Source organism: Sciurus vulgaris, assembly GCF_902686455.1.
Source record: "Sciurus vulgaris genome assembly, chromosome: 15".
NCBI classification, from domain to species: Eukaryota; Metazoa; Chordata; class Mammalia; order Rodentia; family Sciuridae; genus Sciurus; species Sciurus vulgaris.
Window position 1 is genome coordinate 54,506,542 of NC_136476.1, and position 27,204 is coordinate 54,533,745.

At 34.0% G+C, this 27,204-nt stretch overlaps 1 protein-coding gene across 2 annotated transcripts in view; it reads left to right on the plus strand.

Annotated features, from left to right (window-relative positions):
* Nucleotides 1-27,204, plus strand: part of ZCCHC7 (zinc finger CCHC-type containing 7) — a 230,835-nt gene that overhangs the window by 170,898 nt on the left and 32,733 nt on the right. For both annotated transcript variants that reach the window (XM_079113549.1, XM_079113550.1), the window contains exons 3-5: nt 8,624-8,667; nt 10,350-10,475; nt 11,396-11,566. In XM_079113549.1, the coding sequence (XP_078969675.1) occupies nt 8,624-8,667; nt 10,350-10,475; nt 11,396-11,566 (341 nt within the window). The remainder of the gene's footprint in view (nt 1-8,623; nt 8,668-10,349; nt 10,476-11,395; nt 11,567-27,204) is intronic.

The window sequence follows — 27,204 nt, forward strand, 5'->3', positions numbered from 1 at the left end:
ATTTGAAAGATATTTATCATAACTACCATGTAGTAATTGACTGTGGGGGAATGTGTATAATAAAGATAGCAGAGTAGTTCCACGAATAGAGGGAAAATATTTAGAACAGACTATAAAGTTATGGGTTCACTTTTGTTTGCTGTTTTAAAATTATTTTAGAAGAGGTGACATGTCCTGGACATTGCGTAGTATTAACAGAGCAGTACTCTTCTGGCATCTCTGCCTTCAGCATTGCTACTCTGGTAGGAAAAGTCCTGCTGCACTGTTCCTGTACTGTGGTGATCTCACACAGTAGGGAGTCAGGACTTTTGAAGAGGACATGGAAGGTTTCTTAGTTCAGAAACAGATTTAATATTAATGAATTCCTCATGTGTCTTTCTGGCCATAAGCTTCTCTAAATAATAATATTTTAACTCCAGGTATTTTTACATATTAAAAATCCTGTGAAAATTATTAGTCATGGTATTATATCCTTATTCTAATCAAACTGTATTATTTGCTGAATTATTTTGCTTTGTTCATTATGTTGCTTACGCCTTTCCTCTCTCTCAATGTCTTCCTTCATCTTCACTTATTAAAATACTCTCTAAGACATCTGCTTTTAGCCATATTGGGTTAATTAGAGCCCAACTTACCTTCCTGACAGGAGATGATAAAATTATCAGATAAGGACTTTAATACAGCTAGTATAAATATACACATATTTAAAAGGAAAGATAAATATAATAAGAGAAATGGAAGATGTTTTAAAAAATAAGCCAAATGGAACTCTGAGAGCTGAAATATACAATATCTGGAATGGGAAAAAAGTTATTTATTGGGCTTAAATACAGAATAGTTGGAAAATTTTCAGATATTGGATGACAGGCAGTACAGGACCAGGATTTATGAGAGGAATCCTACAACAAACCCAGCTTTCTGCCTAGCCAACTTCTGGACAACGGTGCCAAGAGAAAGAACCAAAGCAGAGCATTGCAATTTCACCAAAATGAGAAAACAACGAAGTTCAGAGTGAATGGAGAGGTTGTAATTTGTGGGGCAAGGTACAGGAGGAAGAAGGGGCTACTGAAGAAATCACTCCAGAAATCCATATATGTGTACCCTTGGATGCTAAGGGTTCTGAGTGCTTATCCATACATACTCCACCAGACCTGGGCAAAAACCTACCTATAAACTATCCTGTTCCTAGAATGTACAAGGTCTTCCTAGCCAGAGTGGAGAAACAATGTTGAACACCCAAGGCATTCAGCAGAGACCATATCTTAGTAATAGGACTAAATTTAGCCCTAAAGCAAAGACTACTTTGGATATACCCTTAAACAAAATCATTTAAAAAGGTCCAGCTGATGTGGAAAATTTTTAACTGCTGATTTAAACAGAGTCAAGCAGGTATAAAGTAAGAAAACAAAATCATTCAACAGCGTGACTTTACAATGACTAGCATCCCCCCCAAAAATTACTAGATATTTAAAGAAGCAGGAAAATATGATTCATAACAATGAGAAAAAGCAGTCAAATAAAATAAACCTAGAAATAACTGATAAAATTGATAGAAGAGGACTTTAAGATACTTGTTATAAATGTGCATTGAAATTTAAAGGAAAATAAAGAGAAAATGACGATATATATTTAAAACAAATTCTTTAAAAGCCACAAATTACCAAAACTGGCCCAAGAAGAAAGAGAAAATTTGAATAGCTATAAAAGGATGGAATTGTTGTTTTTAAGCCTTACTGCAAGTAAAATTCCTAGCCCACAAGAAAATCTCTAGCCTAAATGACTTCATTGATAAATTCTATGACATATTTAAGAAACAAATTTTCTACACAAATGTTTCCTATTTTTCAACTCTTAGGAGGCCAGTTTTATTCCAATACCAAAACCATGCAAGGTGAATTAGACAGAGGCAAATGAAGGGAAGGGAGAGAGTATAAGGATAGGAAAGCCAGTGGAATGAATCAGCCATAACTTTCCTATGTTCATATAAGAATACATCACAGTGGATCTCCACATCATGTACAACCTAACTAGAATAAGATATATTCCATGTATATATTATATGTCAAAATATACTCTACTGTCTTGTATATTTAAAAGGAACAAATGAAATAAAAATAAGGAGGTTAAAAAAACATGCAAAGACATTGTAAGAAAACTATAAGTCAATATCCCTCATCAACACAAATATAAAATTTTTAACAAAATACGAGCAAATTCTAAAATATTTTTTAAAAAGATACTACATCTTAGCCAAGTGAGATTAGTCCCAGAATATAGGATTGATTTAACATTTGAAAATGAATCCATTTTATTTACCATATTAACAGAATACAAGAGGAAAAACCACGAGACCATCTCAATTGATAGAGAAAAGGCATCTCATAACTTCAACAACACTCATTTATATTAAAAATTCAGCAAACTAAAGATAGAAATTTCTTTAACCTTCTATGAAAAGTCCACAGAAAACCTAGTTTTACTCATTTGTGAAAGACTGGATATATTTTTCTCTAAGATTGGGAATCAAGCAGAGATTATCAGTTATTACTACTTACATTCAGTATTATAGAAGAGATCCTATATGATGTAATAAAATAAGAAAAAGAAACAAAAGGCATGTAAAATTTACTTACAGGTAATTTGACCATGTACATAGAAAACTGGCAGGAGCATACAGAAAATTTTTCTAAAACTTAGTGAATTTAGCACATTTGCACAATACAAGGTGAGTAAATAAAAAGCAATTTATTATTATAAATGTATGGCCAAAACTTGAAAAAGCCATTGTCATGAAAAATTAAAGAAGACCAAAATAAAGAAAGAACTATATCATATTTGTATATGGAGAGTCTCAGTATTGTTAAAACTTCCACCTGATCCCACAGATTCAACATAATACAGATCAAAATCCCACAAGGATTTTTAAGAGAAATTGACTAAAATGTATACAGAAATCTAAATTCTAAAATGTTTATTCTAAAATGTATACAGAAAATCAAGGAAGCTAGAATAGTCAAAATAATATTGAAAAAAGCAAAACACGTTGAACGCCTTATACTACATGATTTTAATACTTTCGGTAATTAAGGTGATACTATGGTATAGCAGTAGACATATAGCTTAATGGAACTTTCAGAAGATGACCAGCATATATGCTCAATTGATTTTTAGCACAGTTACTAAAGTAGTTCACTGAAGAAAGGATAATCTTTTCATTTAACAAATGATGCCAGAAAAACTGGATATCCTTAGCACTTTATAACTAAAACTATGGAATATCAAGAAGAAAACAGAAAATGTTTGTAACCTTGCCCACAGAGATTACTTTGGGCATGGAAAACAAACTATGAAAGGACAAGTTGTCAAATTTAAAACTTAACTTTTTTTTTCTTTCTTCTTGCAGTACTAGGGATTGTGCTACCACTAAGCTACATCCCCAGCCCTTCTTATTTTTCCTTTTTAGATAGGGTCTCACTGAGTTGCCCAGGCTGGCCTTGATTTTGTGATCCTCTTGCCTCAGCATACGCCACTGTAACTGGTTTAAAATTTTCAACTTTTACTCTCTTAATAATACTTAAATGAAAAAACAGGTCATAACTGGGAGAAAATATTTATGAATCACTTGTCTGATAAAAGACTTGTATCCAGAATTTATGAAGAACTCCTACAAGTTAATAAGAAACAATAAAGTGAAACAATTTTTAAATGGTCAGCAATTTTGAACAAATAGTTTTTGAAAGAAGATAAATGAATATCAGCTACATAGATGAAAAGATTTTAAGCATGATTAGTCTCCAGAGAAATGCCCATTAACATCCCTATTTAAGCTGTGTGTGGTGGTTCAAGTGTGTAATCCCAGCTATTCAGGAGGCTGAAACAGGAAGATCTCAATTTCAAATCCAGCCTGGGCAATTTATCCAGACCCTGTCTCAAAAATGAAAAGGGCTGGGATGGTAGTTCATTTGCAGAGTACACATATACAAGGCCCTGGGTTCAATTCCCAATATCCCCCAACCGCAACGCCCAGCCAAAAAAATCCTAATTCAATACTGCTTTACATCCATTCTAAGGCACTCATATATATCCATTCTTTAAAAAAACTGGCAATTCCTGACATTGATGAGATTATGAAACTGCTGGAACCCTTATGCATTATTTTTTGGTTTGGTTTGGTTTTCTTTTTTTGTTTTTTGGGTACCAGGGATTGAACTCAGGGGCACTCAACCACTGAGCCACACCCCCAGCCCTATTTTGTATTTTATTTAGAGACGGTCTCACTGAGTTGCTTAGTGCTTCAATGTTGCTGAGGCTGGCTTTGAACTCACAGTCCTGCCTCAGCCTCCCAAGCAGCTGGCATTACAGGCATGCACCACCTCGCCAAGCACATGCATTGTTGATAAGAATATAAAAGGGCACAACTTTGAAAATGGTTTTTCAGTTTCTTATAAAAGTAAAAGTAAGCATATGCTTTTTTTTAAAATTCTAGTTAGTTACATATGACATCAGAATGCATTTTGACACATTGTACACTAATGAAGCACAACTTATCATTCCTGTAGCTGTACATAATGCAGAGTCATACCGGTCATGCAATCATACCTGTATATAGGGTAATAATGTTCTCTTCATTCCACCATCCTTCCCACCTCCACACTTCCTCTCCTCCCTTCCCATCACTCCCCTCTGCCCAATCTAAAGTTCCTCCATTAAACTCCTCCCCCTCCCCATTAAGGACCAGCATCCGTTTATCAGGGAAAACATTTGGTTTTGGGGGATTGGTTTATTTGACTTAGCATGATATTCTTCAACTCCATCCATTTACCTGCAAATGCCATAATTTCATTCTTCTTTTAAAGCAGAGTAATATTCCACTGTGTATGTATACCACATTTTCTTTATCCATTCATCTGTTGAATGACATCTAGGTTGATTCCCTAGTTTAGCTATTGTGAATTGAGCTGCTGTAAACATTGATGTGATTGTGTCACTGTAGTATGCTGATTTTTTAAAAAATATTTTTAGTTGTAGATGGACACAATACCTTTATTTTGTTTGTTTAGTTTTTTTATGTGCTGCTGGGGATCGAACCCAGTGCCTCACATGTGCTAGGCAAGTGCTCTACCACTGAGCCACAACTCCAGCCCTAGTATGCTGATTTTAAGGCCTTTGGGAGGATATGCTTTTTTAAAAATTGTTTTAGTTGTTGATGAACTTTTATTTTATTTATATGTGGTACTGAGAATGGAACCCAGTGCCTCACATATGCTAGGCAAGCGCTTCACTGAGTTACAACCCCAGCCCAAGGATATGCTCTTGACACCCAACAATTCTGTTGGGTATAGATATTTTCCCAAGGGAAATTAAAAACATCGGTAAAATTTTTAAGTTTTTTACTGCATTTATTGTGCTGTTTTGTTTATAATTGCTGGAAACTTGAGACAACCTAAATGTTTATCAGAAGATGAATAGCTAAACAATGTTATATCGATACAATGGAATTCTGCTCTGCAAAAAAAAAAAAAAAAAAACTTACTTCTACTACCACTGCCCGGCAACATGTATGAATCTCAAAAATGTTAAGAGAAAGAAACCATACAAAATGGTACATTGTGTATGATTCCCTTTACATGGAGTCCTAGAATGGGCAAATTAATGTATTGTGACAGGAAGCAAATTAGTAATTGGAGCGGGGAACTGACTGCAGATATAAACAAAGTAACATTTTGGACTGATTTGATTTTTGGAGTGGTTACAGTAGTGTATACAATTCTCAAAATGCAACACACTGTATTTTATTATATGTCAAGTTTACCTCAATAGTGTCCTTTTACAGACCAAATTTGTGTGACTTTTTTCCCTCTTTCTCTTGCATTTGAATATTATCAGTCCTAAATTTACCTTATCATTTGTTTGGTCATCTCTTTTTTACTCCTCCTTTCATTTATCACCTTGTCTTCTACTAGTCTATAAGCTTTTATTCATTTTTGTTTTCCTTCTAGTGCCTTGCTCATTGTAATCTTTCAATCTTTTTTGTGGTATTTGCTAAACTGAGTTAATGTAATGCAAAGAAAGATTTATCAGCTATTGGTTTGATCACTGTTCTGAAGTCTGAAAAAAAATCATAATCCCAGATATCACCAAGACCAAGGCCTTATAAAGCAACTAAGAATTGATAATATGCATCCTTTGGTAATCTTAGTTGTATACTTTAGGCAGGCCTATTTTTACATTCTATAAATTGGGTGGTAGACACATGGAAGATGAGTGGCCCTGGGCCCTATGGCAAATTGTGTTTAAGGCAAGGAACTGTATGCTGGTTGTTGCAAAGGGCTGGAACGGTTAGGTAAATTGTACTAAGTAGCATTGCATTTGATTCCAGCAGTGAAAGAAAATTAGAATATAGAAACAGTGTTAGAAGGTACCATGAATGCAGTTTAATCCAAACTATTATTATATAGACCAAGAGAGCATAAGTAATCTGTCCAGCCACACCCACACACATATTAGAGGCAGAGTTAAGATTAGAAGCCAGGTTTCTATCAATTCCCATTCCCAAAATTTAACCAAGTGGGAGTTGGCTGTGAAAGTTCTAATGAGTTTCCCTAGACAAGCTGGGTTGGGATTTGGAGTTCAGACATGAATAGGATAAATTTAAAAATTAAAAAAAAAAAAAAAAAAAAAAAAGCAAGGGATGTGGTCAGCTGTCATTATTAAAGTCAAACAAAAATCAGAAACTTGAGAAAAGGCCAAGAGTTGGCTCAAGTGATCCTGGTAATATATTTGTTTTTATTTATAATTGAAATCTATTTTGTATACTTAGTGGTAGATTTTCTACAGTAAGAATATATTATAACTTTTTTTAGGAGTCATTAATATAATAACCTAGAATACTGTTGAATTCCACAGGAATGTTAAAACAATCTAAATGGAATCTATCTCACTCTCCCAGACCTTTTTCATTATTCTGTGTTCATGGGTAAATTTACTGGGGGTTCTGGAATAGTCACAGTTGCTATTTTGTATTTAATTGGCTTTGTATTTATTTCTTTTTTTAAGAACAGTATTAAGTCATTCATAATTAAATGATTTCAAATGGTCATTTTTAATTTCAGTGATGAAGGTCACTGAGATATAGAAAGCTGCTTTGAAAGTTATAGCAAAGCATGTTCCTTATCTGGACCTTTTGAGTTAAATAATAATAGTATGGATAATGATGATGAAGAAATACAAGCTGCTGCTATTTAATGTATTCTTCACTCTCAGTGTATGGATTCAGCCTCCAAATTTTATAAAGAAAATAATCATCAGCACAGCATCTCTGCTTTCCTATGGATTGGTCTTTTTGTAAAGCAGCCTTATGATTTTCTTAGTATTTTTTTAAATATATATTTCTAGACACTTACTCCTGGTAGGCCTGGGAAAATGTAGATTACTTCGTGTCTCTTCAAAATTCCTTTCAAAGAAACAAGTTAACCTTGATTTGTGTTTTCGAGATGGAGGAAAGTAGTGAGGTAGGAGGAAGGAGGAAATCTTTACTTTGCCTTAGGGGAAAGAAAAATCTTTCAGTCCTTTGTTGACACCTTAGCTTCTGCATTAGTCATAGGTCCTTTTCCTCCTTTGCCCTGGGAGGGCCAAAGGGATGGCAACCATTCACAGGTTTTTAAAAGGACAGTGCAAAGAAAAGAAAACAACTGATAAGAAAAATTTACTGGTTTTTTTTTTTTTTTTTTTTTTTTTTTCCCCTTCCCCTCCAGGTTTTACAGTTGTATTTTTAGATTGATAATCAATGGCTTCTGGATATTTGGCCTCCTTTATTTCACTGTTTTTGGTGTTATTAAATCTATTGCAAAATTCCTAACCTTAATAATGAACTAATATTCAAAGTTTGGTTTTTTAAAATGTCACAGTGAAAGGCACCTAGGATGGAAAACTACTGGACATAGTAAATGCTAATGTTGGGAGGAAAAAAGTTTCTACCAAACTTGGCAGTTCAGAGGACTATAGTGGGGAAGATTCTGCTGAAACTTATTTACACAAATTTTTTTGGAATGTGTCAGTGCCTACAGTCAGTTACCTCATCTCCATGACTGGACATCTCCTGCAAGGCTACTTCTCAGTAAAGCTCTGTTTGGGTCAGATAAGGAAGTACAGATAAGGTTTCTTTCTGCATCTTCTGTTGGATTGTTGGTCCCTTCACTGGTAATTTATATTTGTTTATAGTTTAATGACTTTCAAAGCCTTTTCACATCTCATTCAATTCTCACAGGACATTTTAGGTAGACAGGGCAAATACTGTTATCCTCATTTCACAGATTTGAAGGTGTCAGATACTTGTTGAGAGCCACACAACTGATTAGGGAGCAAAATTAAGAGTTAAATTAAGGTATTTAGGGCTAGGGCTGTAGCTCAGTGGTAGAACACTTATGTAGTTTGCACGAGGGCCTGAGTTCCATCCCAAGCACAGGAAAAAAAAACAAACAAAAAAAACAGATTTTAAGGTATTTAGCATTTCTCACTATGCCTCTAGAATCCAATCTGAGTACTAACAAATCAGGTAATCTGTTGTCTATCTGGAAGTGCTTTAAAGGTGACAAGGTTGAGTAACATTTTATTTGTTTTGTAGGAGAAGATGATGTAAACTGGTTCATCAGTGACAAAGACATTGAGGTAAAGTCATTGTTTTTTGAAATTTTGGATGATAGATTAATTTTCCTTTGATGCAAGGTTTCCTTTTATTTCCTTACAATAACTTTTGAAAGGATCAAATATTTTTAAAATAGCAGTGGTCAAAGTGGCTTAGCAAGTTTGATTTCAGTATGTTAGGTGATCTGACTTTTCAGAAATTAGGTTCAGCTTTGATTTTTATCAGCTGATTAATAGGCATAGTGATATAGGTTCTTTACTATTTCTTCTCTGTCTTAATGAGTCCTCTTAGCCCACATGTCCTGGTACCACTAAAGAACAACACCGGAAATAACTGCTTCTTCAGTGTAAGGAAATGGTTAGTCTATATTTAGGATATGGCAGGTGTTTGACATTGTCAAATATTGATCTTCTTGTGGCAGATGCTAAAAAAGAATAGAAATTTATAACTGTCTACTTAGCAAGTCATCAGAATCACAAATAGATGAAGATTGTCAAAGATGGGTTCTGCCAAATGAGATGAAAGCATGGTTGAGATTTACATATTCCTCTTCAGGTATTCCATATGATGTATTTTTACTAATATTCCTTTGCAGACATTAGAATTTGACTAGAATGTAATACAGCTAGAATTGAGTCTCTATGGTAGCATGGGTCTTTCCCTTTTAGAAATTATAATCCAGTCTTGTATGCATTAACAATAACCCTGAGCTGTTCAAAAGAAGGGGGGAGGTATTTGGCAGCTATGTGATTATATAATTTTATAAAAGATAACATCATAAAAACATTATTCTCTAACTAAAAATTTAAGCAGACTTTTCTTTTAGAAATACATGATATAGATTTAGATATAGAAGTCAGCAATGGATTTGACTCTGAATGCCACCAGAATGTATAAATGATGCATATCAGTACCTCTGCTAGATCTGAACTAAAAATGGAGAAGGATACAAAAGAGAAGAAATTATGTGAAAAGTATAAAAGAAGGGACAGGTAGAAAGGAATAAAGCTATCTTTATGGTATCTCTTTGATGTCTTTATGGTATCCCTTTAATGTCTTTCTACCTCTTTTTAGAGAATAAGAGAGAGATCATGAAGTTCTCTGTTGCTGGGTTCAAAATTGAACAGATGTGACTATTAATTGTTTTCCCTTTAAAAAGTAATGGGACTAGTTTTGGTACTGGAGTCCTATAGGACTTTTCTGGTCAGAGAGTTCTATGACTTGGATATGGTTTATTCCCCCATCCCAAATTCCTAACGGAGTTTAATCCCCAAAGTCATATGTTAGTGACATGACAAGGATGAAAACTTTGATTCTGATTTTCTAAACCGTGATTAGGTTTAGATAAGATCATTAGGTTGGAACACCCATAATTGAATCCTGGTGGCTTTATATGAGGAACAGAGACCAGACACACAGACATAGATACACATATTCCCTACATCTTGCCATGTAATTGTCATGTGCTGCCTCAAGACTTTGCCAGCAAGAAGGTCACTGGCAGATGAGGCCCCTAAACCTTGTACTTCAGAACATAAGTCAAAATAAATCTATTTTCCTTATAAAATGAAAAAAATGTAATGGGACTGATTTCATGTTTGATGTTTTTTTACTCACTGATAGTTATCTTTTAAAAGGAAAATTTTTATTAAATAGAATGAATTTTTTTTTTTTTTAATTCTTGACTTTTTTTTCCCCTTCTTAGGCCCAGATAGGTAATAACAGATCATCCGGAAGATGGACCCGCCGATACTATTCTGCCAGCAAAAACGTTACCTGTAGAAATTGTGACAAATGTGGCCATTTATCCAAAAACTGCCCCCTACCACAAGTATGTTGAACATATAATGCTTCTTTTCACATTGTTAAAGTCAAAATTTTAGTGTTGGAACCCTATAAGCTTAGAATTCAAATCTTTCTATAAATGTATATTAAATTTCATGTAGCTCACAGGCTGGCCTAGAGGAAAAGAACACTAAAGTAAGCATCAGAAAAACCTGAAATTAATTCCAGCTTCCTTTTACTGATCATACAACCTTGGGAAAATCATTTAACTCTCTTGCCTTGGTTTTCTTGTCTGTAAAATGAGAAGACTGAATAAGATGATTCCTGAGATACCTTTCACTTCAAAAATTCCTTATGAAATAGCTTGTTTCATTGCAGGATAATTTTCATTTCTAGAGAATTGTAATTTTTAGTCATTTATAAATTATGTCAATATAAATTACGTTAAGCAGGTACATCAGTCTTTGGAGCAACACAGAAATGAAGTTCTTAGACATTCCCTGACATATAGTAAGGTCTAAACAGATTTTTCCTTTCCTTACTTATTCCCTCTTCCAGATGACTGTCTTTCTAATAGTTGAGAACAATGCATATATTTCATCATTGTTTTGCTGTTTCAGGCAAAACTACCTCTTCTGTATCTATTCCTCCTCTGACTTAGCTTCCAGATATCCTCATCATCCTATTTTCCTCTTTGATGCTTTTTACTCTGAACATTCCTGTAAGACAAGACATAAGTAGTGCATGCCTACTAACAGTACATTTAGACTAAGACTTTGTAGCACCACAGCATATAAATAGCTTGTGTTAAAACAAGCTAATGTGGAATAATTTGTGTTAAAACTTGTGTTAACTTGTGTTAAGACAAGTTAATATGGAAATTTTTTTTGTATAGAAAAATATTAATCTTCTACCATTTGAGACTGAAGTGTTTTGCTAAAGAGGTTTTCTGTTTGTCTGCCACAGAAAGTCCGCCCCTGCTGCCTCTGTTCCGAGAGAGGACACCTTCAGTATGCCTGTCCAGCTCGCTTTTGCTTAGACTGTTCTTTGCCTATGTCTTCCACTCATAGATGTCTCGAAAGGTCTTCCTGGAGAAAACGATGTGACCGGTGTGATATGATAGGCCACTATGCTGATGTGAGTAAACTGCATATAACTAATTGTAGACAGTGTACCTGTTTGCAACTATCAGTTAGTATATGTAAAAGAACTTTTACTTTGCCCTGTATAGATGGTAGTCATATACTCTTGGACAGTGAACGTGCAAATCGGTACTCTGAATATCAGGGCGTGAATTCTACTGAATATGTGCCTGAGGAGGCAGCATCACTAAATACTTTAAGCCTGTGCTAGTCCTTTTACTTGATGTGCTTACCAAGTAAAAGGTGTTAAAGAATTATGTAATAAATAACATGCAAAATTTATATACATATGCATGCATATTTAAATGAAAATATATACACACTGAGCAGTTACTTATGTTCATAGGAAGTCTGATTTGATGTTTCTTGTTGATGATTTTTTTTACTGGTATAATAAATAGTATTAGGCAAGAAGGACAATCCACCTAAAACTTTAAATATGCTAGTCTGAATACTTCTATTTTTAGGAATAAGAAGGAAAAGTAATTTAGACAACATTTCATTTATTTACAGCACATTAAAAATGTTATATTGAACATTGCATTCAGTCATAAATATGTATAAGCTGAGGCCAGTTCTCATCACAATTTCAGAGACCAGAGGGCTCTTAAAGTAAATAAATACAGCTTTGTGGAATATATAGTTTTCTACTTTCAGTTTACTCCTAATGAACGTCTCATTAAGGGTCTGTCATTTTAGTGCTTAATTGCATCCCTTACTACACAGTAACATATGTTTATTTTGTATTAAGAGCTAATCAGTGCAAAGTCATTTTTCATACTCATATCTAGTTGGTGATCTAATTGATTAAAGGGACATTCATGAAAGCTCTCTTTTTTCAAGCATTACTTAACTATTAAAATTCTTCATAAAAATCTTTCTCTTATAATGTGGACATCTCAAAGACATGATGGAAAAGCACAAACATCTTATTTTCTTATATTGAAGTCTACCTTTTGCTCAAAAAAATAATATGGCTTTCTGTAGAAATGAATTTCAGATAAAATAGTACAAGTGTTTGATATGTATGTATTTCATGTAAATAACATGATAATTATTCATTGTAATTCTACCAGTAAATTTATAATATTCATTTTTAAGTAATGCTAAAGTAAACATCTGTTTCATGTTTGTGTGAGTCTATCGACATGTGCATAATAGGTCTCACTTTAAATGGAGCTATGAAATTACAAAATACATACATTTATGTCTGGATAAGTATTATGAATTACTCTACTAAAAAAAATTGTACCAGTGTATTCATCCGCCAGCAGTAGAGAAGTGAATGCTGTGCCCATCAATGCTAAGTATTACCAATCCAGCTGATCAGATAAAAAGAAAATATTTTATTGTATTAAATCTTTGTTGCTTAGGCCACTAATAAGGTTGAATATTGTTAAGCTGAATGTTCTAATTCTGAAGACTAGATATAGAGATAGAAGTGGTCAGTTCATTCCAAAGTAGTTTAAATTTATTTTTCTGTATTAACCAAGTCTTAAAAATGATAAATTCTATGTTGCTTTACTCTTTTATTGTTGTTCTCTGCATTGAGTTGTCTTAGGAAGATTGTCTTAGGAAGATTTTCTAGTTTGGCAGTTATGTTTAACAGCATCCGTTTTTTATTCCTTTGTTCCAAAGAACTCTTACAAATACACTCTTACTTGCCTGCATTTTTCTAATAAGCTATAGTACAGAACAGTTAAAAATGACTTGTAAAAGGTTATATAATCAACTATGAGCTAAATCTATAGCTAATCTTAACTTTTTCATTTTGGCCTCTAATATATGTTAAACTGTTATCTAAAATGTCATTGAGGATTAGTAAATCTTTAAGATAGGGTTAATCTGTGACCCACTTCAGACAAGGCAATACCTTTCCCTGGTAAATCTGCTGGGATCTACTGGGGGATTGGGTAATCACATGATAAAGGTTCTGGACATTGGGGTCTGTTTCCAGCCTGTCCACCTGGTGTAGGATTTCCATGGGCTTTTGCTGACTCAGAGTCCTTCTGCCACCTAGAAGCTTTTCAGGAGGAATCACTTGGAAGCAGAGCCATTTCTGGTTGCTGGAACTATTTGGCCTCTCCCATACATGATTTAGATCTGTCTTGAAACCTCACTTTCCACAGAAAGTACTGATTCCTCTACAGCCCTCTTAAATGCTTGCTGCTTGTTCTTCCTTGACCCAGATACCATATACTTATGACATGATAGACTCCACCTCTTCCTTATTCGCCATGGCTACTTCCAAGTTATTACTTCTACTTCTTCATGTAGATGCCTGTGTATTATCATAGCCTCTGACAATACTACTCTCTATCTTGCTTTGTCATGTTCATCTTCTCACTTAGACTTTCTGCTCATTCACAGAAGACTTCTGAAATTCCAAATTACTATCAATGCTCTAACCCTTAATAAATTGAGGAGATAAGAAACTTCCAGTTTTACTTTGTGTGTTCCAGTAGCCAGAACCTCACCTCTGTTATGCAAGAGTACCAGATAACATATGTGCAAAGAGAATTTGTGATGAGTCACATTCAGGTCTTTTCTGTAAGGAAAGGTTCTTTCTTGAAAACTGGTACATAGCAAAAGTATTTGAAATTCCACAGTTATCAATGTAAAGGATAAAAATATAGCCCATGACCTACTAAAGTCAACTTATACCAGTAGTACCTTCCAAAGGACAGGAATGAGGAGTGTGGAAAGAATCCCAATTTTGAATTTGCCATAGATTCTCATGTTGCCAACAAATTTTACATGTGCCAAGAAGTCTAAAAGGTGTGTGCACATTCATGTTGCTCACAGTCCTACTCTTTGAGCTGTCTGACATTTCCAAGATAATGACATTTATAATTAATTGAGTATTTACTGTGTTTTAAGCACTACACAGGAGTAGAAGAGTGCTTTATTCACTGCTGTATCCTCAGCATATAACAGATGCTCAATAGACATTTGTGACTGAGTCACTTATTTACTCCTCACAACCAGCATACAAGATACATATTATTTAAGACTCCCACTTTACAGAAGAAAAACTGAGACACTGCAAAGTTAAGCTTTGTCCAAGGTCTCAAAGCAAAATGATGAGAACTTTGTGAATGTACATAAAGAAAGCTTACATAGTGACATTCTGCAACTGTGAGTTTAACTCCTGCCCAGAGAATCTTTCAAGTTTCTGTCTTGTGTCTGCAAATGTTATATATCTTTGATAACAAGCTCATGATATTTAAAGCATCAGAGTTTGATAAGTAAAAGATTTGTCACTTTTTAAAGAACTTCTGAGAATCAAGAAAACGGTATAAAAGGTTGATTTTTTTTAGCCACAGAACCAGTTCTGTTACACCACAGAACTGTGCTGCTCATAGGAGACCATCCCAGCTTCAGCATCTTATTGAGATGGCCATCCTTTTTTTAATTAAAGCGTAATGATGGAGTCAGTCAGAGTTGGGTGGAATTAAAACCCTTATCTCCTAAATTCTTTCTTTTGCAATTTTTTTCCCAAATTCCCTGCTTGGTGCTTTACTTCATCCCATCTAAATAGCTCCTTCACATGACTATTGTGTGGAAGAATAGCATGCCATCTTTTGGGTAACTCAGCACTTGAGTCACTCTTCTAAGTCATTTTTAAATTCAGTGAGAGAGAATAATTCATGGGACATATTTTACTAGATTCCTTGCTTTATGTATTTGATGCTTGAAAGAAAATGTTCTCATCTGTTGTATAATAAATATTTTTAGCAGTCATGCTTATTTTAAAAAAGAGAATTCAATATAAACTATATAGTCTTCAACTTCTTGGTACTTGGTGCATGTTTCTTCAGTTAAATATATACATAAAATTGAAAACTAGTGTCTTAATGTTTAACTTTTTTAAAGTTTAATCTTAGGGATTTTCAGCAGGAAATACAAAGCTGCTAGTGCAAATCATTTTATGTTTATCTAATGTAGAATGGACTGTTACTTGAGTATTGTTTTTGTCCATATAGTTATTTAAGAAAATGACATTTATTTTACTCCCAGGAGCAGTAAATGGTACTCATATGCCATCCTCTGCTTAACCTTTCTATAGTCTTTTTGAGTATTGACTGAACTAGTGAGCCAAGATTTGAATTAAAGACCCTTAATTCAAATATTTTGCTTTGTGTAATAGTGACTAGTTCTAACTTAACTTTCAGTTTTCCACCACTTAAATAAACTTTCTACATTTGTTTACTTAACAAAAATTTGCTGGTTGCTTACTACATGCCAGGCAGTATTCTAATTACCAGAAAAATAAGATAAATAGGACATGATCCCTGCCCTCCTGGCAGGTGCTCTTAGTATAACAAGAAGAGTAAATATGTTAGAACCATGCAGAATATGATGAGAGTACATCATGGTGATGATGATGTAGTATAAGAGTACAAGATGCTAAGCTAAGTGACTTGCTGATAATACTGGGGGAATATAGAAAATGACATAGACCATAAAATGGAGCCAAGTCACTGTGCCTGTCATACATAACATGTCACCTGCTTTTGGAAATATCAGCTGCAGAGTATTGCCATAGGAACTCTTGATCTAGACTGAGTTTTCTTATAATTTTATGGATCTGAAGTATCTACTAGAGTCTGTATTTTCTGATCACTTGTCTACTTGCTACCTTTGAAGATAATGCAAATTGAGGAAGGAAATCTCTAGCCATTCCTGAACTGTTTCTTCTTTCTTACTCTATCTCTTTCACTTATGAAAGGCTACTTTTCTGTTGCATTTTAATTTAATACATTATTTTAACCCTAGAAAGAGTGATTCACAGGCTGGGATTGTAGCTCAGTGGTAGAGTGCTTGCCTTGCACATGTGAGACACTGGATTCGATCCTCAGCACCACATAAAAATAAATAAATAAAATAAAGGTATAGTGTCTACCGCAACTACAAATATTAAAAAAAAAAAAAAAAAAGAGTGATTCACAACTTAATCTAGAATCTGACTACTTATTATCTCCACCACTGTCATCCTGGCACAAACCATGAGCATCAGCTGCCTGCATTATTATAAACAGTTTCCCAACTCTTTGCTCTTTCATATTCTATTTTCAACAATTGGCTAGAGTAGTCTTTTTAAATATTTTCCAGATTAAATCAGTCCTTTATTCCAAATCCTCAACTATGACTTTGTGCCTCTCTAGGTGTAAAAGCTAAAATTCTTATAATTGGCCCTAAAGACTGTATGTGATTTGGCTTCTTGACTACATCTCCTGTAGTAATCCCTGTTGCTTCCTCTAACTGGATCTCTTCACTGTTCCTTCGAATACCAAACATGCTCTTACTTATACCTTGTGTCACTGGCAATATTCTTCCCCTAGAAATCCACCACAGCTCACTCCCTTATCTCCTATATCTGCCCAGATGCCCCCTTCTTAGAAAGGCCTTCCCCATCCACCCTAATTAAAATAGCAAATTTCCACATATTCAGCCTTCCCTGCTTTGTTTTTCTCTATGACATGTGTATCTTGTATTGTATTTCTTTTCTGTCTCCCCTAATTAGAATGTAAGTTCAATGTCTGTTTTTAGATATTCACTGTGATAACTTCTAAAAACACTGCTTCACACATATAGGAGCTCAATAGGATTATTGAATAATAAATCAGTGAATGAATTAGAGATGATAGATCCCACCCACCTCCAGTTGCTTCTGAGAGTTGTTAAACTTAGCATACAAACTGAGACAGTCTCAGCTTGACTCATTAAGAGGTAGACTTCCCTGGTAATATTTAAAATCAAGGTACAACAGGCTTTCCAAGAGTCAGAATACCTACAGCATACTCAAATAAAAATGAAATTTCTAAAGCAAAGGAAATCCTTTTTGTTGTTGTTGTTTCTTTCCCATGATGTATAATAATCAACTCTAGTTTTTCTAAAACATAAGCATTGTTATCAAATAATTTTCCTAAATATATTCATTTTAAGTGAATACTATAGGTATTTTTTCCAATCCTGTGTTTTGGTCCTGTCAACTACCAGCTTTTGTATGGAAAACTAATCTGTAATTTGTAATGAAAAATATACTGTCATTTTCAGTGGCTTGAAAGGACAAATTCAAGAAAAGATTAAAGATTCAGATAGCTTTTTGCAATTTAAATAATCATGGACAAACTAATATTCCTGTTGATTTTATTTGAAGTCAAGACAAACCATTGATTACATTTAAAGGTACTTAATGAAAATTTCTAGGTAAGAGAAAATAAGTAAAAATTAAATGTAGTAAGGCACCCCTTACCAGTTTGTTTGTTTTGATATTGTTTTTTTCCTTAAGGTGCACAAAATAATTTGGATATACAAAGGCACAATTCTAAGGAAAGAAGGGATAATTTTGAAAGTGAAAAGTGGTCTCTGAACAAACTGAAGTATCAGAATTATATTAATAGATGTGCACCTTCAGTTGAATGTATAGTTCTGCTGACAGCTGAGCATTGCACCAGCCTTTGGGAATAAAGAAAATAAGATTTAGGTTATTTTGTTGCCCTCACTTTACACAGCATTTTATTGTTATTTAAACATAATGTTGGAGCAAGGGAACATAATTGGGATCGTTGATTTGCTTAATAAAAGATAATTATTGAATAGGCTTATAAAATGCTTATCTGAGAGACCCAAAATCCCCAAGAAAATTAGATTTCTATCCTTAGAGGTCTCCTCCTACGCTCTTGATAGGCAGGTGCATGACTCATGATAATGTTAGTGAAAATTGCATATGTGTTCATTGTTCAAGGAGTAAATCCCAAAATCAACAATTAATAATTCATTGGAACTGTTCCCAACCACTTAATAAATTGAATATATAAAACTTTTTGTGTTTACAGATATATGTAACTTTATGTAAGTGAGTTCTACTTCTTAAACTGAAGTTGTATAACTTAGGACATTTAAAGTTTGAAGAAGAAACCAGCCCTTATTTTAAAATTCTACCAAAGTTTCCTTTGTGGTCCTCTCTATCCTGAAGAATTCCCTCTCCCTATACTATATCCCTTATTGCCTACTATTAGTCACTGCAAGTGTATCTTATTAACAGGTTCATTTTCTTCGTAGAAACTGTTCAGAGAATTTTGTAGAGGACAAAGACAGTTCCCTTTCTTCAGGCCCTTTTCTTCGCCAAAGAAAAGGCAGGACTGTCTCTGTATGATCAAACTTTACAATAAATGGGGCAAAAAATATACCAGATTATGAACATGCAATTTCCTCAGCCAACTGGGAACAGATTGAGAGAGAACTGGAAGAAAATTAGCTTTGCCTTGATTTTTCTTTTTATCGTTTCATTTGTTTAAAAAGAGAGAAAAAGATAATTATTTATGCAAGATTTCAGTTTAATAATAAGTATGATCTTGGCTAATTGTACAGCCTTCTGCTGATTATTGCCATGATAAAAATAATAACAACAGCCAGCCTCAGGAACTTAACAAGGCTCTAAGCAATTGAGACCCTGTCTCAAAATAAAATATAAAATGATCTGGGGATATGACTCAGTGGTTGAGCACCCTTGGGTTCAATCCCTGGTATCAAAAAAGGATAATAATAATAACAATAATAAACTACTTAAAATGTTGAAGAAACTTAAGTAAATTATGTAATAAGAATATTAAGTTAATGGACCTTTGAATTAAATAACACAAAAATATTCCTGAATCTACAAATATTAATGGAAAAACATATACTCTAAGAACACTAATGGATTGTAGTGAGGTAGTTTTTGACATAGAAGAAGAAATGACTCTTTTTTTTGTTTGTTTGTTTGTTTTTTCTGCAGTGCTAGCAACTCAGGGCCTCGTACACATTGAGCTACATCCCAACCCAGCAACTCAGTTTTTAAGTTTATTCCCTCATCCTGTGTTCTCCTAAATGCTTATTATTTTTCTTTAGTCTGTGATCTTTTAGATAGGAATCAATTATGAAATAAACTACAGCGTCTTAATATTAAATCCCGTCTTGCCATTCTTATTACCCCTACTACACAAAACTGTCCTACACACAACTGTGTTACCTGGTTTAGGAATGCTTATATAGGACCTTTATCTTAATATATTGAACTTGAATATTTTTTTTTTGTTTGTTTTTGTACTGGGGATTGAACCCAGAGGTTCTCTACCACTCAGCTGTATCCCTAGTCCTTTTTTATTTTTTATTTTGAAACATGGTCTCACTAAGTTGCTGAGACTGACCTCAAACTTGCAGTCCTCCTGCCTCAGCCTCCTGAGTTGCTAGGATTATAGTTACAGGCCACTGTGCCTGGCAGGAATGGTACTTTTGTTGTTGTTTTTGTTTTGTTTTGTTTTGTTTTGTTTTGTTTTGTTTTGTTTTTGGCAGTACTGAGGATTGAACCCAGGGCATTGTGCTTAGGGTGTTGTGCTTGCAAGGCAAGTACTCTAACTGGAGATATATCCCCAGCCCCAGGAATGTTCTTTTAATGGAGTAGATAACAACTTTCAGAGGGACAAAACATTGCTACTTTGTAGATCTCTGTAATTGTAACTCTTTCCCTGTTCCTCACAGAACAACCAAAACTTGAGTGTGTCTAAACTTTTCCACAATTGATTTGATCAGAAATCCTTAGCACATACTGCCACAGCTCCTAATACTAGCTAGATTGACAAAAATCTCTTTTTAGCCAATAAGAAAGCATTATGGGAATATATAGAGAATTGGTAGATCAAAAAGAAAATAGAGATGTCCTCAAGTGAAATAAAGTCATTATAGGAAATAGGAAACTTGAGAAAATCCTGACACATTCTTCACAGATCATAAAAAGAAAATTCTAGTCAAAAGATCATACGTCCAATATGTGAGAGAGAAAAAGACTCAGGTCTAGACATGAGCAAGTGTTTCTGAATGTCAAACAATCAAAAATCATACAAACATTCAGACACACACACATGTGCACACAAATCAGATATACCTCAGACTTGACTTATACACTGCGAAATGCCAGAAGCCAGTGGAGACATCTTTAGAAACTGGAGGATTCTGAGGAAAAAAGATGATACAACTAAGCTGTTGACCATTTCTGAATTTAATGGAAAAGTCAAAAAGTAAAATTAGCAGAAGTGAACATTGAAAGCAGGGGACAATGCATCATGTTAATCTGGTTTTAAACAAGAGGAGTTTCAGGGAAAAAATTAATATTTTAAATTTTGTGGATCATAGATAATTCCAATAAAATAAAAGATCATTTGTTTTAATTACATGAAGAAAAATAGGCTAGCTAACCTTAAAATTACTAATTTAAAATGAGTCAAAGTAAACAATGTACCAAATGATAGGAAAAATGGGAAACAAAAAAAAGTGTAAAAAACAAAAATCACAAAATATGAAAAGAAAAATAGAACCAAATATACCAATTATAACAATAAATAAATGAGATCAAGCTCTCTTCTTAGAAGACAGTGATAGCATCAGAAACCATGAAGGAAAAGGAGAATAGATTTACCCACAAATTTTGTTTGTTCTCTTATCCAAAGAAGCCATTAACAAAATTAAATGACAAACCACAGTTTGGGTAGAATTTTTGTAATATGTATGATAGAGTAATTATCATTAATATGTAAAAAACTCTTACAACTCAATATGAAAAAAGGTAACTACCTCAATAATAATACCCAATGTTAGGAAGATAGGCTAGAAAAGTACATTTAGATAAGCTTAAAATTTATTGATGGATGTTTACAGAGATTAGCTGTAAAGAATGGTCATTTCAAAGTTGGTTATAAAAATACTTATCAGTGGGAATAACTTAAGTAACTTATGTCCATGACTATTATTTCACCACTTAAGAAATGATGTAAATATGAATATCAAATTATAAAGAAGTTACTAGTACATTAAATGAAATAACACTAATTGTGAAATAATATGAAACATAATATATATTTGTATGTATGTTCATATAGAAAAGAGATTGGAGTGAAATATTCCAAAATGTTGCTGTAGTATCAGAATTAGAAATGAGTTCTTTTATGTCTATTGATCTTTATTTCCTATTTTTATAATGAGTTTACATTTGTTTTATGATTTTTTTACCTTGTATAAGTTCATTTACATTCCATCGTTATATTTAATGTTCTGTATTCTATAAACATCTTAGGAATAGTATAGTCAGTAACCAGCTTTTAGTTTGTTTGCTTTTGCAGTACTAGCAATTATATTCAGTGCCACACACATGCTAATAAGCAAGTGCTGTACCACTGAGCTATATCCCCAGTTCAATAACTAGCATTTGGTATAGTCTATTTTTTATTTTAATGTAATATCTGCTTCAATTGTGGTTTAGTTTGTTTGCCTAATGGCAAGTAATGTTGGAAATTCTTTCGTGTGCTCATTTTCATCTTTGTATCTTATCCTCTGGTAAAGCGCCCAGAACCTTTCCCAATTTTTAATTAGGGTCTTTATTTTCTTATTGGATTTTGAGAGTTCTTTCTGTATTTTGGATATAAGACTTTAACTGGGTTTGTAAGTCAAAAATATTTTTTCCCAATCCATAGCTTGTCTTTTTATTCTCTTGGCAATGCTTTGACAGAGTAGTTTTTCAAACTCAAAGTCCAATTTTTCCTTTTATTAATTTTTCCTTTTGTGGGTTGTACTTTTGGTGTCATTTCTGAGTACTCCATCTGACACCAGATCACAAAGATTTTTCTTCTGTGTATTCTTCCAGATATTTCATAATTTTATGTTTTATATGCAGATCTACAGTCCATTTTTATTTCACCTTTGTATAAAGTGTGATGTTTAGGTTCACTTTTCGCCATTTGTTCAAAAGACTGTCCTTCCTCTCTATTGCACTTATTTTGCATCTCTGTCAAAGATCAAATGGCAGCAGGGTGTTGTGGTTCATGTTGTAGTCCCATCTACTCGGGAGGCTGAGCAGGAGTTCAAGACTTGATCCCTGGAGTTCAAAATCAGCCTTGGCAACGTTAGCAGGACCCCCACATCTCTCAACATTAAAAAATCAGTATTGGTATCAAAATAGACAGGTAGATCAGTGGTACAGAATAGAGGACATGGACACAAACACAAATAAATACAATTTTCTCATACTAGACAAAGGTGCCAAAAATATGCAATGGAGAAAATATAGCCTCTTCAACAAATGGTGCTGGGAAAACTGGAAATCCATATGCAGCAGAATGAAACTAAAACCCTATCTCTCACCCTGCACAAAACTCAACTCAAAATAGATCAAGGACCTTGGAATCAGACCAGAGACCCTGCATCTGATAGAAGAAACAATAGGTCCAAATCCTCAACATATCGGCTTAGGATCAGACTTCCTTAACAGGACTCCCATAGCACAAGAAATAAAAGCAAGAATCAATAACTGGGATAGATTCGAACTAAAAAGTTTTCTCTCAGCAAAGGAAACTATCAGCAATGTGAAGAGAGAACCTACAGAGTGGGAGAAATCTTTGCCACTCATACTTCAGAGAGAGCACTAATTTCCAGAATATATAAAGAACTCAAAAAACTCTACACCAAGAATACAAATAACCCAATCAACAAAAGGGCTAAGGAAATGAACAGACACTTCACAGAAGATCTACAAGCAATCAACAGATAAGTGAAAAAATGTTCAACATCTCTAGTAATAAGAGAAATGCAAATCAAAAGTACCCTAAGATTCCATCTCACCCCAATTAGAATGGCGATTATCAAGAATACAAGCAACAATAGGTGTTGGCGAGGATGTGGGGGAAAAGGTACACTCATACATTGTTGGTGGAGTTGCAAATTAGTGCAGCCATTCTGGAAAGCAGTGTGGAGATTCCTCAGAAAGCTTGGAATGGGACCACCATTTGACCCAGCTATCCCACTCCTTGGCCTATACCCAAAGGACTTAAAATCAGCATACTACAGAGATACAGCCACATCAATGTTCATAGCGGCTCAATTCACAATAGCCAGATTGTGGAACCAACCTAGATGTCCTTCAATTGATGAATGGATAAAGAAACTGGTGTGTGTGTGTGTGTATATATATATATATATATATATATATATACAATGGAATATTACTCAGCCATAAAGAATAACAAAATTATGGCATTTGCAGGCAAATGGATGAAATTGGAGAATATCATGCTAAGTGAGATAAGCCAATCTCAAAAAACCAAAGGACAAATGATCTCGCTGATAGGCAGATGATGACACATAATGAGGTGTGGGAGGGAGGCAAGAATGGAGGAAGGAGGGACTGTATAGCGGGAAAAGAGGGGTGGGGGGGGAGGAAAAAATAACAGAATGAAGCAAACACCCTAGTGCCCTACTGGCCGAGCCACAACCCCAGCCCAAATTATAGGGATTTATTCCTCTAAGTTTCTCCTTCACTTCCATCTACCCTATGTAGATGTACGATTACACAAATGGTATGCCTTTACTTCATGTACAAACAGAAACAACATGTATCCCATTTGTTTACAATAAAACTAAATTTTTTAAAAAATCAGATGGCCATGGTGTGCATTGATTTATGATCTGTCTGTCTTATTACACATAATATAATCTTGATTGCTCTAGCTTTATAGTACATCTTAAAATCAAGTAGCATGATTCCTTAAGCTTTTTCTTTTTCTTTTTCCTTTGCTCTACTGGGAGTTGAACTCAGGGCCTTGCATATGCTAGTCAAGCACTATACCATTGAACTCTATATCCCCAGTACTTTGAAATTTTTTTCATTTTAAAACGGCCTTGATATGTTGCCCAGACTGGCTTCCAACATATGATCCTCCTGCCTCAGCTTCCCGAGTTGCTGTGATTACAGGCATGCATTTACCACACCTGGCTAAACTTTGTTATTTTTTACGAAATTACTTTTGCTATTCTGTTTTCTGTCCTTTTTCATACAAATTCTAAAATCAGCTTGACTATGCCTGTAAAAATTCTCCGTGGGATTTTAAAAAAATATATTGTTGATATTGGGTTTAGTCTGTAGCTCATGGTACATGCAATTAACTCTAATGTATCAAGTCTTCCATTTCATGAACATGGTATGTCTTTACATTTATTTAGTACTTCTTTAGTTTCTTTTAGCAAAATTTTGTAGTTTTCACTGTGTACATTCACTGAATATTTAGACTGATTTCTATTCTGTTTTTCTTGAAACTATAGCCTATTTCATGTTTTTTTAATGTTGATTTTAAATTGTATATAGCTTGTATATAGGGGATAAGTTTAGGATAAAATATTCTGAAATATAGTACTTATCAGAAGTGATACAAGTACAGGTAATTTATTTTTTGTTTACCTGTATTTTCTATTTTTATAATGAATATGCAGTACTTTTATAACATCCTAATTATTTTCAGGTGAATTTTTGGCTGACAGTTACTACAGTATCAAATAATACAACTCTGGACCTAAAGGTGATGGATTGTTTACCTTACATGTCCATAATGCTGTCACAATCTTGGGAGAAGAAGAAAATTTACCCCAGAATTCCATGAGAATTCAAGAACCAGAACTGGAAGACAGGGCATGATTATAAATACATAGTTTAATGTAGTTAGCTAAAATAAATTAGGATTGCTTTTGGTGGTTTTAAACAATTCACTCTACTAACTAGTTGTTATTTTTTATGGACTTTGAATTACTGGTTTATGAATGAAATTCTAAACTTTTATTTTAAAATTTATTTTCTTTGTGGTGTATCTCTTATGAATCTGGTTTAAAACTTCTGGTACTTTCTAGTGGGCTTAAGGAGAGAATATGATGTAAAATCTTTGAGACTTAGTTTGCAAATATCTCATAATGTTGGCACCCAGAATTTCATGATTCATTAGGCAATACTGAAGGGCTTGTGACAGTTTTAATTGATGGATGCCATTGGCATAAGTCTTTATTGTTGTTCAGAGGTGTTTTCTTTGTTTTTTTAAGAAATGGGGATTCTGAGTAAGTTGAAAGTTATAAAAATGGAGAGTTAAGGTGCTAGAGAGCAGGAAATAAGAGCTCTCTTTCCTTGTACATGTGGATTATACATTGACTACCAAATCAACTAGGTAGGCTCCCAGAATTAGAGGGATTTATTCATTTATTTATGTGTGTGTGTGTGTGTGTGTGTGTGTGTGTGTATGTTCATATACATATTTTTTTCAGTTGTAGTTGGACACATTTTATTTATTTTTGTGTAGTGCTGAGGATAGAACACAGTGCCTCGCATGTGGCAGGCAAGTGCCCTACTGGCCGAGCCACAACCCCAGCCCGAATTATAGGGATTTATTCCTCTAAGTTTCTCCTTCACTTCCATTTAAGAAGGTAGATCTTTTATTCCTGTTAAGAGAGAGAGGGAGAGAGGAGGAAAGGATAGTAAGGAATGTTTTTTTTTATTGTAGAAAAAGAAGTTTGAATAAGCTGAAAACTGAAGAAGGATGTCTCATCTTTGAGAATAGTGTGGAATATTTTAGGTTTTCATCAATGATCAAGATGTTTTAAGATTTATATTCAAAATTTATAAAATACAGAGATTTTCTGATCTAATATTCTTTTCTATGTATTTTTTAATATCTGAAAGCATTATTGAATAGACCTCAGTTATATATAAAAGGAAGTGCATTGCACTTAGTAAATACTAATTGATGGTTTTGATTTTTTTTTTTTTTTTTTATACTTGGGTTTTAACCCAGGGGTACTTTACCACTGAGCTACATCCCAAGCCCTTTTTATTTTTTTATTTTGATACAGGGTCTCACTAGGTTTCTTAGGGCCTCACTAAATTGCTGGGGCTGGCCTTGAACTTGTGATCCTTCTGTCTCAGCCTCCCTAGCCACTGGTATTACAGGTATGCACCACACATCTTTATTTTTTTTTTTTAATGTGCCCTTTTCTTTTGGATTTTTTTCCTGTTTTATATCTTTATCAACAGCTCACCCAAACTGTGTTTTTACTTTCTCCTAAGTTTAACCACATATCAGAATTGGCATGCTGCAATAGGATTTCAGCCATCATATTGATGCCGTTTTCCCCATAAACTGATGTCACTATATCAATAATTGATACATTTGATCACTTGGTATAATGTCAGGCATTGTTTTAAGGACTTGATACTTACAGTTCTAACCATTCACAACAGCCCTTTGAGGAAGTACTGTTGTTCTCATTTTATCAAGGAGGAAAAGATATAACTTTTCATAGATAGTAAGTAGCAGAGCCAGGATTTGAATCCAGACATTTTGACTCTGGAGTCTCTGATGGTAACTACTATGTTTTTGTGTTTGTATTTCATTTTACTCATTTTCTCACAATTTTTTACTTTACATTATCATTACCTAACAACCAGAAGGTATATCACAAACATTAGCAACTGTTTTTAAGATTAACTATAATGCTAGTCATCTAGAGTCACAGTCGAGACATTTCTAGAAAGATTAGTGATACCTTGACATGAAGACTTTTTTAGAAAAAGAAATAATGTTGCTGAAGATAACTGAATATAATTTGTGTTATTTGGGGTTTTTTTTATATCATTTCTGATGAAATGGGAACTATTTTATTTTCAAATAAAGCTGAAATGTAATCTGCTACTGACAAACTTTATTCCCTCATAACTGCACTTAAGTTAGGAGGAGAATATCAAAGAGGACTATCTTTGAGCAAAAAATTAGGCTTGTCAGTTTC